Here is a 14,932-nt window from a genome sequence, read left to right on the forward strand (position 1 = left end):
TGAACTCCAAATATAATACTGAAAACTACAATTCTAAGAGCAAGGCAACAACCACAACCGTAGCAGCTCCGCTCTCCGTAACGACATTGGATCAGCCGCTGCAACTCGGGTCCATAGCGGTTACTCACTGGACTGATTGTACAGGTGAGGTCAACACAGTCAATGATGTCATCGTGAAAGATATTTAAGTGTCAGACGTCATTATCCGGAGGTTACAGGCACATGGTGTTTATTGATAGTGCAATAATTCATGTAACGAAACATGTTGGGATAGAACATTTAAAATCAGTCACAGGCAGCACTGGTGTAAACCCTGTTCAGCCTGATGAATACAGTAGAAAACAGGCTTCAGTGGTTTTCCTTCTCCGAGGCCATTTCCTTAATTGCACTGCGTGACGCACAAAACGCACAATACTGTATCTGAAAGGCTGCCAGTGACCCATCCTCTGGTCTTTAGCCTGAGAGGAGCTAATCAAAGACATTACTGAATGTGGTAAGTGAGCAAACAGTGGAGTGAAGCAGAAAAATTGGTCTCTTTGTTATTGTGTGCACTTTGTGCACTCAGTATTCTAACACCACAGCAGTGGTTGGTAAACAGGCAGGCCTACACGGGGGACCCAGATAGCCCTAAGTGCATTTACTGGAAATTGCAGTTTAAGATCTGACTTTAAAGAAATACTTTGACATTTTGGGAAATACCGCCCATTCGCTTGGTCGCCGAGAGTCACGTGAGAAAGTCGAAACCACTCATGTGTCTCTATGCTGAATCTGAAGCCGCAGCCAGCAGGCTGTTAGCCCAGATTAACACGCAGAATGCTAACAGGGGGATAAACAGGCTAGCCTGTCTTAAACAAACAAGATATAAAGGTGTTAATTAGTGAGCTTAAGGGTTGTTGCTCGGCAGATTGTGTTGCCTTTGCACAGAGCTTGTTGTTTGACCTCCATCTTTCCAGTTTTTTGTGCCAATCAGCCAATCAGCTGCCGCTTCATATTTGATGGACAAGAGCGATGTCAATCTTCTCGTCTCTCGGCAAGAAAGCACAGAATTTTATGTTGCCACGTTGTGAAGTTACATAAAGCAGAATTGTTAAAAAAAACAAAAAAACACATATCTCACATTTGTACAAAGCCTGTCGAAACTACCGGCTGGCCAACGAGAATCGTGGAAATTATATTTTCAAAATGCGTGACTGACTTCCACCAGCAGCAGGTCTAACTAGTGTCAAGTCGCAAACCAGCATCAGACCCCGTCTCAGAAATACATGCTTGTCTTTCTAGCAGCTTTTAGATTGTCTCTGATACGCGTCTTTGAATCCCAACATGGACTCACAGACTGACCACTCCTCTCTACAGGGCTTTCCCTCTGAGTCCTTCAGTCTTGGCCTCTCGAAGCTGCTTCAGTTGTCCCCATGTCCGTATCTATCGGGAGCTTCCTTTTCAACTCATGGCCTTCCTTCCCCCTTCACCTCTTAATGCGGCTTACTCCCTCGCACATGATGGACAGGTACTGGGTCAGCTTCACCATGGCGATGATGACGGTTCCTCCGATCAAGGTGCAGGTTGGCCAGAACAGGGAGTGGAAGACGGCCACCCGGCCGTAGATCTGCGTCAGGATGGCGCTGTCCGTTCTGTCTGTGGGGTCCACGAAACACTGGACCGTGTGCTGAGACCTGAGATGCTCCGAAATGTTCTGAACCACAACGCGCGTGGCCGCGTAGTCCTTCCGGCACTTTGGGATGTAGAAGCACTGAAGGGAAGAATGAAAAAAGAACATTGTTTACTAGTATAGAGCTCGTTCATCGTGTGGTAAGTTTACAGAAGTGTTGTTGGCGCTTCGCAGTCCAGACCTCAGGATTGCTGTCATGCGTCTCCTCGTTGTGCAACAGTTGCACCACCTTCCCCGAGGAGTTGAGGCTCACAAACACCTGGAGACAGGGGTAACGGGAATACCTCCGGCACTCTGTTCCGCAGCCGTACGAACAGTTCACGTCACACGCGATGGTGGAGTTCACGACGGTGCAGCTGGTCTCGTCCGTCCACACGCTGCAGAGAGAAAGAGAGCGATGGTTTCCACGGTGACCATGCAAACATACACACGAACAACGTGCGTTTCTGTTTTCCGAGCCGAGTCTGTGGGTGAGCTTGTGACTCGTTGTTACCGGTCAGAGTAAGAGCGCAGGATGGGGATTCCCAGGACAAAGTACATCATGATGGACAGGACGACCATGCCGAGGCCCAGCAGTATGGCTCTGTCCTCCCCTGCCTTCAGAGCGGTCACCGTCTTCTTCTTGTCCAGGACGTCATACTCACGAACCTTCTGGTAGATGGATCTGAAAAAGAGGTCCACTTTAAGGAAAGTGTCACTTTCACCGTTCAGTTCAGCTACTTCCGTCTCTAACGGCACACTTCGAATGTCCTCTTCCAACGTTAGGTCAGCTACTTTTCAAACATTTTGAATCTGTTATTTCCGGCGCTCGGTACATTTTCTTCAGAGGAGTATTAAATACCTGCGCTCGTTACCTCCCGCCCACAGAAACATCCTGTCTGAGGAATGTGGGATCTGTCGTCCACCGTTGCTGCCAGAGGAGCTGACCCACCTGCAACTATAAGAGACAGTTACACAGTATTCGAAAAGAGCCTACAGAACCTACGGGATCTGACTTCTGTTGTCCTGACAAGGCCAGGAGAGGTATAGGCCAGAAACACTATGGAGATAATTCATGACTTTATTGTAAGTACTTTTGTATTCATAGCGTTTTATATAGATTCAGTTCATTTCATCGTATAATAGGGATTTCAAAAACAGCTTTACGGGGACCGCTTCACAACGATCTTGACAGAATTTGTTGTAAAATCCTGTTGTGTTAACGTCGACTGAGGACATCAGCGGCCGTACCTGTTTTAAGAGCATTTCTAACAGAACAATATCGCATATATCAGGTTCACTAGAGTGTACCGACAGAAGACAACATCAAAGAGGACGAAACAAACCCTTCTGGTTGTAAAACCATCATCACCGAGCTGGACCAGCGTGCCTCACGATTATTTACAACCCAGGATTAACAGGTCTCTTTCATCAGTCATCAATATCCACACCGGCTCTGAGAGGTTACAGTAGTGTCAGCTCTGGTGTGTGTGTGTGTGTGTGTGTGTGTGTGTGTGTGTGTGTGTGTGTGTGTGTGTGTGTGTGTGTGTGTGTGTGTGTGTGTGTTTCTCATCCGTTTCTTATGTGTTCCTTTCAGAAATCATATCTATCTACGCAAGAGCCTTTTGAAAGCTGTGGGCATTAACCAGGCAGGGGAACCCTAATGAAAGAAGTTGAACTGCATTATGGGGAATGTAGGATCCGGTGTTTGTTGGCGCTTGACCCGCATACTAGAGACTAAAAAGTCTGTTTATCTCTGCGTCCTTTTCAGTCATTTTTTTTTTTTTTTATATGTCTATTGCAATTCTCCCAACTTTTGCGATTGGACTACAACACACCTCTAACCGCTACCAAAGGTTCCTTCCTACAGCCACAGTAAATGAGGAACATCTGGTGGGCATTGAACCTCAACACCCAGATATGTCTGTGGCATTAATCATAGAAACGTGAAATATCAGAAGTTGCGTGCATGTTCAGATTCGTGCTCTTTCACATGGAATATCTGCAGATTGACGGCTCATCATTCTGCCTGCATGTCCTCCTGTTAGTATGGACAAACATGTGACCTAAAACAAGTGTGGGGCTGACATTGTTTGTGTGCACGTGTCTCCCCCTGAGAGCATTGGTTGGTTTGATTTATGTCCGCTGAGTGCGTTGGCTGCCTGCATACCTACACGGGTCTGCATGTGTGTCTTTGAGTGTTATATTAGTCTAAAGGAAGTTATCTTTGTAAACCAGTGGAAACACACACACACACACACATGACATGGTATGTGGACACACTGTGTGAAACACATGGCTATCATTCCTCTTTTTTTTCGGTTTCAGACCTCTCGCACGAATGTTAAACACGCTCTGCCGTAAACGCTGACGTCATAAAGGTCAGACAACAACACTGTCACCGAAGCCCCGACCTTGCCTTGACATGTCGAAATCCTCCATGTGATGGTGCTGTTGATCATTCTATCAGAGTCAGTGGAACACTGTCTGATAAGGTGCACACACACACACACACACACACACACACACACACACACACACACACACACCAGTGTCGTCCTTATTCCCATTCAGTTCTCAGTGGTTCATAGTGATATCAAGATAAACAGGAATGTGCATTTCATCTCTCTCTTGCATTTTTCAGCACCAATTAAAAAAACATGAACATAAATATGGATGAAAAGTAGTTTTATTTGAAGTACTGGACTTGCAAAAGTTAAGAAAAAAAGTACTCCATTACCAGTAAATGTCCTGCATTTAAAAAAAAAAAAGAAGTAACACGGAGCACCCTGGCTCTCACAGTTGCAGACAACCACAGAGCATAGCGCTGCCCGTCAGACTGGGACAATCTAATACTGCTGATATTGAAGGGGGGTACGAGCGGCCCCTCCCAAATTGGACTGATCCTTGTTTTTGTTGAAATCTCCTACTATCGTCTCACAGTCCCAGCACGTCCCTGACTTCAAGTATCAAAAGTAAAAGTACTTGTTGCAGTAAAATGTCTCCTGTTACTGATAGTTTGATATATATATATATATGATTATATATATAATCATATATATATTCTGACGGTGGTGTTCGGACTATATATGATATGATATTATTAGAGTGTTGATACTGATGCACTAATGCCTAGTGGCATTTTATTGTTGTAGCTGTTCAAGACGGAGCTGCTGTGAAGTTGGAGCGCCCTCCAAAGGGCCCTCGAGATAAATCTGAGGGGTTATGAGATGATAAATAGAATATGTATTATCAAATATTTGCTTTTTGAATTGAATCATTTTCCTCTTTAAAGCCTAAAACTTGTTATTTAAATGCTGCTAACTAATAAGTTTAGAGGGCAAATGACTTGTTGGTGGAACTGCTAACAACTCATAGACATGTGACATGTGACATCATCAAACACTCCAAAGCCAACTGCAACATCTGTCCCGTTGTTTATTGATCGCTGTTCGGGAAAAACTATCGATGTCCAAAACATTGGATGCATGTCGTGAAGCCACCGCTTCACGACATGTTGATCCTCTTCTGACAAACAGCCTTTTTTAATAAGTTAGCAGCTCGCTGAGCAGCAAAACGCCGCCGTCACACGTATTTAGACCAAATGTAATGAATAGGATTTCTTACAGAGAGTCTGTAAACCACTCGGGTGGAGAGTTCAACATGAAGGAGAACAAACAGGAGATCAAAACAGGAAGCTGTTGGTACCTGGAGCGGTCGACATGACAGGACTAAATATTGACTGAGGCCTGCTCCGCCACACACACACACAAACAGACACACACAGAAACACACACACACAGACACACAGAAACACACACAGAAACACACACACACGCTTGGTCTATAAAAAAAAGTAATAGGGCCATGAATGACGGACCACCTGACGGGTGCCTGAGTCAATATTTGCTAGTCCTGTGTGTGTGTGTGTGTGTGTGTGTGTGTGTACGCCGTCTGGTTGGCTGTTGTGAACACGGTTTCAGACGGAGCTCTTAGCGGCAGCTTAGTGACAGCCTGGGTTTATTGAAATCTACACGGGTGATAAGATGGTCAGTGGTGGGAAACGTCAACACAGCTAGTGAAGAATCAAAGTCTAAGACTGAAATCCAGACTCTCTCACAGACCAAGCCGGGGGTTGAGGCCCCCCCGAAAGGGTCACGAGATAAATCTCAGGTGATGAATAACAAGAGAAATATAAACATTTTTCTTTCACAAATTATTTTAATATATATATATATATTGGTTTTTTTTACAAGAAAAAAATATATTTTTTTCCATAAATTATTTTAATATTTTCTTTAATTTTTGTATTATTAGGAATACCTTTTCATGCCACTAAAAGCTATCAAAATAAATTCCTTTTATATCAAAGTAGTGCATTTTTTTAGTCTTCTGAGGTTTTTTTTCAGGAATAAGATACCGGTGTAATTATGCTTGGTATAATCACATCTTGTTTAATATTATGTAGACGACAACCACATGTGTCTTGCAGAAAATTATCGCAATTCAAATTTAAATTGCGCTTGTCAGAAAAATCACAACCCAATATTTTCCATACATTGTTCAGCCCTGCTCGGATGTTGGTATATATTTTGGCGCCTCTGACCTTAGAGCGGTATGAAATAATGAGTGACAACACAACTCGATTATACTGAACTGAACACTAACAGACGTGTATGTAAAATGATAGAGTGATGATGATGATGAATTGGAGCTCACCTGATTTCTGACGGTGGTGTTCGGACTAAAAGTCAATGGTCAAACTGTTGCAGCCGTGCCATTCTGTCCCCTAACATGGCACCTCCCTCTTTGCAACACCTCCCGCCATGGCCTCATCGTTACCTCCACCCCAAAGTACAGCTTTCATTTAATACACTTGGTTCTGCCTGACAGCCGGCCCGGTAGTCTTCACCTTAATGATGTTCTTTTCACGTCCAATGTCACAAACTGGAGCTTCACGTCGTAGTTCAGAGGATAAAATGTTCCGAACCGAAGTAACTCATGACAAAATAAGCTAATGGTTTCTACAGTACTTAGCAGGAAGCAAGCTAATGAAAACTGAGAAGAAAACAGGAACCGGTCAATAACGATCCATCCCCTGGAGCCGTTCTACAAATAATAACCCACAAGCCTTTGTGGCTGAGGTGAAAGAAGCCTCATGGTTTTGTTTTTGACTCTTCTGTCTGAAGTGCCAGCTCTCTCTATAACGGCAACGTCACAGAGTTTAGGTCAGCGTCATCAGCATCTGTCAGTGGGGATGTGGGAGGCGGCTTCACTGTGAGGATGTGGCTTGTGTGTGTTTTGTTTTTTTTTGTTGTTGTTGGGGGTTTTTTACCCTGGGACATAGCCGGTATATGTGTTTCACCCTGCTTCAAGTTGTCATGCTAAGCTAATCAATCGCTTACTCCATCTTCATACTAGGACAGTGATAATAATCTCCTCAGCTAACTCTTCCGGTTTAGTTTAGGCAACTAAAAACACTACGTGTTTGAGGAGATTGTGGTTAGGGTTTTAAATAAGAAAACAATAATTGATGGTGGGGTCATCCCCACTAAAGTCCCGTCATGTCCGTGTCCCATCTGGACCCTCCACACCTGCGCTTTCCTCTCTGTAACATGGAAGGCATGTAACGCGACATGCGGAATTGTCCAACATGGATGCAGTTCGCGATACTGGGCAGTGGAGACCAAGTGAAATGTAATGCTGGAGGTCTATTCATCAATTGGCAGAAATGCAACCGTATTGGGCTGATAACATTGCCGCTTGTCATCAGGATATTCATGTGGACAGCTGCTTGCTAACAGTTGCCCACACTTGTCCTCTTATGTATTCTTGTGGCCAAAGATAGTGTTTTCCATATTCAAACGTCTGGCACCGCAGCAGTTTGAGGCCCACTGCCTTTGACCTTCCAATGGATGTTAGGTATCTGAAACAATAGCTTTGTCTGTATGCATATATATATATATATATATATATATATATATATATATATATATATGAGAGTGGTGTTTGCAATGTCTAGTAGCACATCATTGCTCCAAAAACCACGTCATGCTGGATTCAAACAGAGGTATAAAAAAGTGACGTAAGCTGTGCAAGAATGTAAAAAGGAAGAGGAAGAAAGGGATCATGTCACTTTGACATGAGTGCTGTCATGTTGGACACGCATGCAAAGAGCTATTTATTCACTTTTCTTACAAGTGTTAAAAAGGTCACGGGCAGTGTGTGTCTTGAGCCGGTAAAAACCACAAGAGGAATGTTCTCTGATGTGGTCGTGCATCCTATGCCGCGCATACACAAACGCACATACTGTCCCCAACGCTCTGACACATGAACCCCCGCGGCTTTTCTGGAAGGCGAGATCGTCAGGTGGCACGGGTGCTGCCGCTCGCTGTGACAGGGTTATACACACACACACACGCACACACACACACACACACACACACACACACAGAGACAGACCTCAACATGATATCATCCCGTAGTCATATTTTGCCATTTGGGCAGAAACGGGGCAGCATGGGGGTCAGCCTTTTGTGCGGTGTTTTGACGTAGGTTTGCGAGTGGTTAACGTTGGGACATTAATGTGGTCAACAAAAACGACTTGGTTAGTTAACGCCGGTCTCCTGAGTTAAAGTCCTGTGTTTGTTCGACTCGTCCACAACCCCTCCCTCTCTCTCTCCCTCTCTTCGCGGGCTTCCTCGCTCTTAATAATACTTCATTTGCTCTGAGGGTCTAATATTGATGCTGATGGAGTTGGTGGAAAGCCCGGTACGTCCCGGTACGCCTTGTGCGTTGGTATCAAGACACTGATGGCCCTTCGTACGGGGTCTGTATTTGACGCCCCACACCCACACACAGCTGTGATGTCATGGTTCTGTTTCTGGAAGGTTATCTGGATGGCATGCATTTCAGCGTTCAGTTGTCTCTTGCCACCTGCCTGATTGCAGAACAGATAGGGAGAGTCTGACACAGCTGCTGTTTAGAATCAAAGAGCTCTAATACAGCGAACAACATGTAGCTGCAGTAAAATAAGCTGAATGTGAGATCAAGCCTGGAGATACACGTGTCGGATCAAACAGGCTGGATAGCGCTGCTGTCACTGATTTCAGCGTTGGGTTTCCGCTGCTGTTGTCAGACTAAACTTATGCTTCTGGAGGTTTTTTTTGCTAAGCAGGTTTGTTTGCCACAAACAGCCAGATGGCTTCAGCTGTCATATTAACTTGATGCACATTTTTTTTTGTGCTGCAACACTGGAAGATAACAGCCCCAAACTTTTTCATTTGGAGAAATGTGCTGCAAATCAAAAACGTATATGAAAATCCAAAACAAATGGAAACATGCTGCAAAGGAACAAATGTGCTGGAGAAAACCAAAACAAAGACATTGACAGCAAACACGCTGCAAATACAGAAACTATGAAAAGTAAAAAAAAAAATACAACAGAGAAGCATGTCCACTCATCACAACAGGCGACTGTGCCATCGCTGTGAATGGTCGGGAATGCTTAGATAGTCCTGATGGGCAGGTGGCACCTTGCATGGAAGCCCCTGCCCATCAGTGTATCAATGGGTGTGAATGACATATAATGTAAAAACACTTTGAGTGGCTGGAAGACTAGAAAGGCTCCATACAAGTGCAATCAGGACAATGAAAGTTATCCAGGCCTCTAGGGGGAGGAGCTAAGTGGAACAGCTTGATTTTTGACCTGAGAGAGAGAGAGAGAGAGAGAGAGAGAGAGAGAGAGGCTATGTGAGAGAGAGACTATGAGAGAGAGAGAGAGACTATGAGAGAGAGAGAGAGAGAGAGACTATGAGAGAGAGAGAGACTATGATAGAGTGAGACTGTGAGAGTGAGACTATGAGAGAGAGAGACTATGAGAGAGTGAGACTATGAGAGAGAGAGAGAGAGACTATGAGAGAGAGAGACTATGAGAGAGAGAGACTATGAGAGAGTGAGACTATGAGAGAGAGAGACTATGAGAGAGTGAGACTATGAGAGAGAGAGACTATGAGAGAGTGAGACTATGAGAGAGTGAGACTATGAGAGAGAGAGACTATGAGAGAGAGACTATGAGAGAGAGACTATGAGAGAGAGACTGAGAGAGAGAGACTATGAGAGAGAGACTGAGAGAGAGAGACTGAGAGAGAGAGACTATGAGAGAGAGACTGAGAGAGAGAGACTGAGAGAGAGAGACTGAGAGAGAGAGACTATGAGAGAGAGACTATGAGAGAGAGACTGAGAGAGAGAGACTATGAGAGTGAGACTGAGAGAGAGACTATGAGAGAGAGACTGAGAGAGAGAGACTATGAGAGAGAGACTATGAGAGAGAGACTGAGAGAGAGAGAGACTATGAGAGAGAGACTGAGAGAGAGACTATGAGAGAGAGACTATGAGAGAGAGACTGAGAGAGAGAGACTATGAGAGAGAGAGACTTGATTGATTCCAATTATGATGCATATTTCTAAACAAGATTGTGTTAAATTAAGTTACTACAAACACATTTGTCACACACAAAAGCTGGTTGCTATCAGAAGCTCCAGGCAAAACAGTGTTTAATGAAACCGCCACGTGTAAACCATTTACTCTGAACTTGTCAGGGCCGCTCAATATTGCTCAAGGGTCCTCTATGGGTTTCATGTTGCAGCACCAAGAGACAGCATGGTTGATTCTAACATGAATTATCATAAATACTTGAAATAACAGAAAGTAAATGATAGGAGTAATAATGATAGATTAAAATAAAAGAGCTTAATTAAAGGGTAACTTCTGTCCATGGGACTGTGATTTTAGTATCATTATTATATTACAGGCAGAGAGTTGTAAAGCCAGTATGATATACTGTAGATGGGATTACAGCTGGCTTGTCTGATACATATTGTGATAGGAGTGTTACAATGAGTGCTAATGGCAGAGAGGTAGAGACAGCTGCCATTAATGGTTCAGACCAGACTTGGTGGCTCCCCACAGTGAGGTACCGCTAATGGAATGATCCAGACTGCTGGGAAGTCGTTTTAGTACATGCGATTAAATTATCAGCTACAGTTTACAGTAGCTTGGTCGCTAACTGAATTCAAATTTGGAGAAACTATTTTGAGACTGTAACAGCTATTTTTGGATTGACAAATCTTAAAGAAAGGCGTTTGTGTTTGATATGTTTCCCTTCTGTTTTCGATTACTTCTTAAAGTGTCAAACTGAGAAGTAGAATGTTCTAAATAGACCTTTGCAGTTCACATTGTTTGTCACTGTTGACAGTAGATATACAATTTAATTTTCCCTGTAATTTTGCGATATCACATTATAATTCTGTTAAAAAACATTACCTTTAAGTTGCTTTCTCCATTCTGCTTTCCATCCAATGGGTAGCTACGGCGCACCTTAACACACACACACACACACACACATATTTGTGGCTATTGAAAGTCAGACACAGTGGAAATCGCGATGAAAAGACGTGGATTTTTAGAGCTTTTTGCTGAAAACAGCTGCGACCAAAAACAATGCTATAGTAAGAATTGTGCGAGTGAACGGATACAGTAAAGTTAGGCATCATAAAACTAAAACTATGAACTGAAAGACGCTAAACGCTCCGTAGAGCTGATGTCTGACAATTACCTGTTTGTCGTTCCCAGTGACTCGTAGTGACATAGTAATTTGAGCCATTGTCCAATATAAAAAATATATAAAGTGTAATAAATTGTAAGCTTCATCCCCAAGTCCACCCACCGGAGGCAATAATCTGATTAGAGGGTGTTAACGTTCTTTTATGACGTAGTCCCAAACGGTCGACTCTCTCGAAAAGGGCTGATTCAAAACAGTAGATGGTGTAATGAGCCATTTTCAAGGCCTTTTCATGCTTTGTTCTTTACTTCCGGTCTTCAGGGTTCTCTATACAGAGGCAAAGCCCCGCCTCTTCTGGTGGACCAGCATGGGACCTTATATTTTGAAAGAAAACGGCTTTTTGCTCGTTCTTTTCGCTTCTCAGCTGATAAAAAAGAGTCGTTGGATGAAAACACGTCACGTAGGCTAGCGCTACATCTGTGCATGGACATAGCTGTGTAGCCACGGTAACGGGCGTGTTGACGACTTAGATAAGACAAGAGACAAGAGACACTAAACTAAACTAATGATACCACAACAAACCTATGACAAATCGCGACTTTCTTGACTTTCTAAATTAACCTTTAATACACAAACAAAAGGCCGACACTTTCAAAGGGAGGGACTCTCATGCACTCACATGCGCTGACATGCACATGTGCCTGGCTACCAAAGCAAACAGAAGCTCGGATTACAGATCACACACACACACACACACACACACACACACACACACACACACACACACACACACAGGGGGAGAGTGACTTCGTTCTCTGCTCAGGTACTTGACTCTACTATATCTTTACAAAGCAAATGGTCGCCGCTGTATTCATGTTCTATATCTCATAGCTCGACTGGGCTGAGAGTTTGGTCTGTGCAGGAACCTTGTGGCAACAAGCACCATAATGGAGGCAAAGCTCAGGTGTCACAAATTACAACCTTTGACACATTGCATTGATTTAGTTTTCATCTCAGTGATCGACAAAGACGGCCATTACGAAACAGAACTTACGGAACTTGTCTCATGCTAAATAATCCTCAACCGCCCAAACGTTTGGGGTGATCAAACACCTTCTTGAACACCAGAATGCCACCGGAGGACTTTGCTCCTCTAAAAAGGTTTTTCCCCGCCTTCCTTCATTTTGTCAAAACTGTCTAAGCTTACCTTCAAATGCTGCCGAAGTCAAAAAGTTTCCTGGCTGCAGGTGTTTTCATGCTGTGGCTTAATCCTAACGTCCTCTAAACTGAGCCGGCACGCGATAAATAGTCTGTCAACCAGGGGCAGGGCAGCCCTCAGCATGCCTCCCATACTGCAGACTGAGGGACAATAACGACACTGCCCCTCACTGCTCACTCTAATAATGAGTGTGTGATGATGCTAGTCTGTGGGATTTAGTGTGGGGAGGGAAAATGGGAAGAGATGAGACTGTGGAGTCCAAATCAACAATTTAGCGGATGGACAAAATAACAAAGAAAACACACGATAAAGCACTTTAAAGCTGCAGTATAGAACTTTTCTCATATTAAGCGCCAATAATTAAGCCTGGCTTGATGACAGCTCAAAATGACTGTTGGAGGGAACACATGTTTTGGGCCATGCTGAACGTGGTTTTAGCTCTATTTTTGGTCTCAACCACCTCCTGAGGAAGTTTAGCTGCTAAACGCTCCAACTATGTTCGCCAGCATGTCGTTAACCGCGTCTGCTGTTCGGTGTTCGGCGTGTCGTGTACGGTGAGCATTTACGCTGCAAACAGCTGCCCGCTGCTGGAAAACGAAGCCGGTGAGAGCGACGAAAGTAAAATTGTTAAGATGCAAGTTGTTGAGCTAAAAAGACGCTAAACTGAAAAGCTGAAGGGAACCGCAGGGTTGAGTGATAACGATCTGTGTTTTTGTCAAGCGGCCCCGTAGGAATAGGATTCAGTGCAGCTTTGATTTAAGAACATATTGTCAGTTAAGAAAAGATCGCCAGAAAAATGAAATTTCTGCAACTCCCTATATCATTCCACTTTTAGCTTTCTGGGATCCACCCCAAGACGAGATCAACTTACATTAGAATACATCAGAAGACAAAGTCACAATCTCAAACAAAAAGACAAAAGAGCAGAAAAGCGCAACAAAGCCGTCTTCCAAGGATGAAAATATGATGTGACGCTGCTACAGAATCTTAACGGCGTCAAGTAAACCCAGCTTCAGTTACATGGAACAGTCGATAACCATGAATGCCGTGGTTTTAATCCGTCCCTGGCATGAAACGCCTGTGTTATCTTTTGTAACGGTTGCTCTTGGCGTCGGGTGAGTAACTGAATGGCCTAAAGAGAATCAGCGCGCTCTGCGTATTGGCCTTGTCTTCCCACACAGGTGTGTCCTCAGGTGAGCAGACATCTCTCACACTCTCCTGCTTCACCTCAGGGCAGAAGAAAACGAACGCCGTCCACCATTGTCCTTGTTGTTAAGTTCACTTTGGTGACATACGGCCTTTTAATTGAATTGAGGGAGGAGTGACATTTTAATCTCCATGTACTCCACTCCTCCTTAAACCTTGGTTAAGCTATACAGTGGCAGCTAGCTGGCTCCTACAGGACGCCGCTGCCGCCATCAGGCTGGAACACAGCTGAGCATCGAATTACAACATCTGAGGACACGTTGTTGTCAGAAACCTCAAATGTGATCCGTTCCAAACAAAAAGTGTTGAGATGAATAGTTTGACATTATGGGAAATATGCTAATTCACTTTCATGTTGAGAGTTCGATAAGATTACTGATACATATCTGTCTGTTGAAAACGAAGCAGGAGCTAGGAGGCAGTTATCTTAGCATAACAACTGGAAGAAAACCTACCAGCACCTCTAAAGCTCAGTAATTAACACATTACTTGTTTTTACATTTCAATTTCTGGAGGGATTAAATGAATGACTCGGCTTTAGTCCCTTTTCCATTCACGCTATATATACAAAAAGAATATTACAGTTCTTATTAAAGGGCAACTTGCAGGTTACAAAATGTCGAATGGATGCATTGCTCAAAACGGCTTCTTTTGCCTCCAAATTTCTGCCCATACGTCTTGAAATCGCTTTCAAGGAAAATGTTAAGAAAACAAAAAAAATGGAGCTGCAGGTCGCTCTTTAAGTGTGAAAGAAAAACAGGTGACGAGAGCAGTGGGCTCACCCTGTAGTGCAATGGGCGCTGGCCTTTCTGAAGCTCCTCTGGTGATGCATGCTCTGCTCTGTTCCTTTCTGATTGTCTGTGACTGAGAGTGAGAGAGCGAGAGAGAGAGAGAGAGAGAGAGAGAGAGTGCCACACACTACACATACACACACACACGTAAGGACAACAGGATGAAGTGCAATCCAAAAAGCAAACAAAGAGAGAATTGAAGGAAGGGGACGCTTTGCTGCTTTTCCTGATGGTGGGAGAGGTCAGCTGCGATCAGACGTTTCCATCCAGTTCAAACTGTGGCGAAGTTTGAACTTTGACTTGGTGAAGGCAGTTGTTGACAGTGTTCATTGAGTTCACTGGAAAAGTCCTTTTTTTTTTTTTATAACAAAGGGGCCTTTTATACTGTGTGTAATGATAATGTTCAGTTATTCTCATGAATGAATTCATGTGGGTTAGACACATGTCAACCTCGGGTCAGGGTATAGTTTATATACTGGGGATAAGTGAGACATCGCTTTAATTTTCCA

The 14,932-nt window shown here is 43.8% G+C and overlaps 1 protein-coding gene across 4 annotated transcripts; it reads right to left on the reverse strand.

Annotated features, from left to right (window-relative positions):
* Positions 1 to 112: 112 nt before the first annotated feature.
* LOC137870178 (calcium-activated potassium channel subunit beta-2-like) lies at positions 113 to 14,477 on the reverse strand. Of its 4 annotated transcripts, XM_068707187.1 has the most exons (6): positions 12,415 to 12,502; positions 10,970 to 11,023; positions 2,508 to 2,603; positions 2,160 to 2,330; positions 1,848 to 2,043; positions 113 to 1,747 (listed from the first exon to the last, which is right to left on the reverse strand). In XM_068707187.1, exons 3-6 carry the CDS (start codon positions 2,537 to 2,539, stop codon positions 1,463 to 1,465), a joined length of 684 nt encoding a protein of 227 aa, XP_068563288.1. In that variant the 5' UTR covers positions 2,540 to 2,603; positions 10,970 to 11,023; positions 12,415 to 12,502; the 3' UTR covers positions 113 to 1,462. The 4 variants fall into 4 exon arrangements, with proteins under 4 accessions (XP_068563288.1, XP_068563287.1, XP_068563289.1 ...); XM_068707186.1 differs by lacking the exons at positions 10,970 to 11,023; positions 12,415 to 12,502 and adding an exon at positions 14,415 to 14,477; XM_068707188.1 differs by lacking the exon at positions 10,970 to 11,023.
* Between the last annotated feature and the right edge of the window lie 455 nt (positions 14,478 to 14,932).

This window comes from Cebidichthys violaceus, unplaced genomic scaffold (assembly GCF_023349555.1).
Source record: "Cebidichthys violaceus isolate CVI_PGR_0920_01 unplaced genomic scaffold, fCebVio1.0.p SCAF_13, whole genome shotgun sequence".
Lineage (NCBI taxonomy): Eukaryota > Metazoa > Chordata > Actinopteri > Perciformes > Stichaeidae > Cebidichthys > Cebidichthys violaceus.

Coding starts and splice junctions, on each gene's coding strand:
- LOC137870178 (XM_068707186.1), bottom strand. CDS start 14,464: ATGCATCACCAGAGGAGCTTCAGAAAGGCCAGCGCCCATTGCACTACA. Junction 2,604..14,414: donor AGCGCCCATTGCACTACAGG/GTGAGCCCACTG, acceptor TGTCTCTTATAG/TTGCAGGTGGGTCAGCTCCT. Junction 2,331..2,507: donor GCGGGAGGTAACGAGCGCAG/GTATTTAATACT, acceptor CCTCTTTTTCAG/ATCCATCTACCAGAAGGTTC.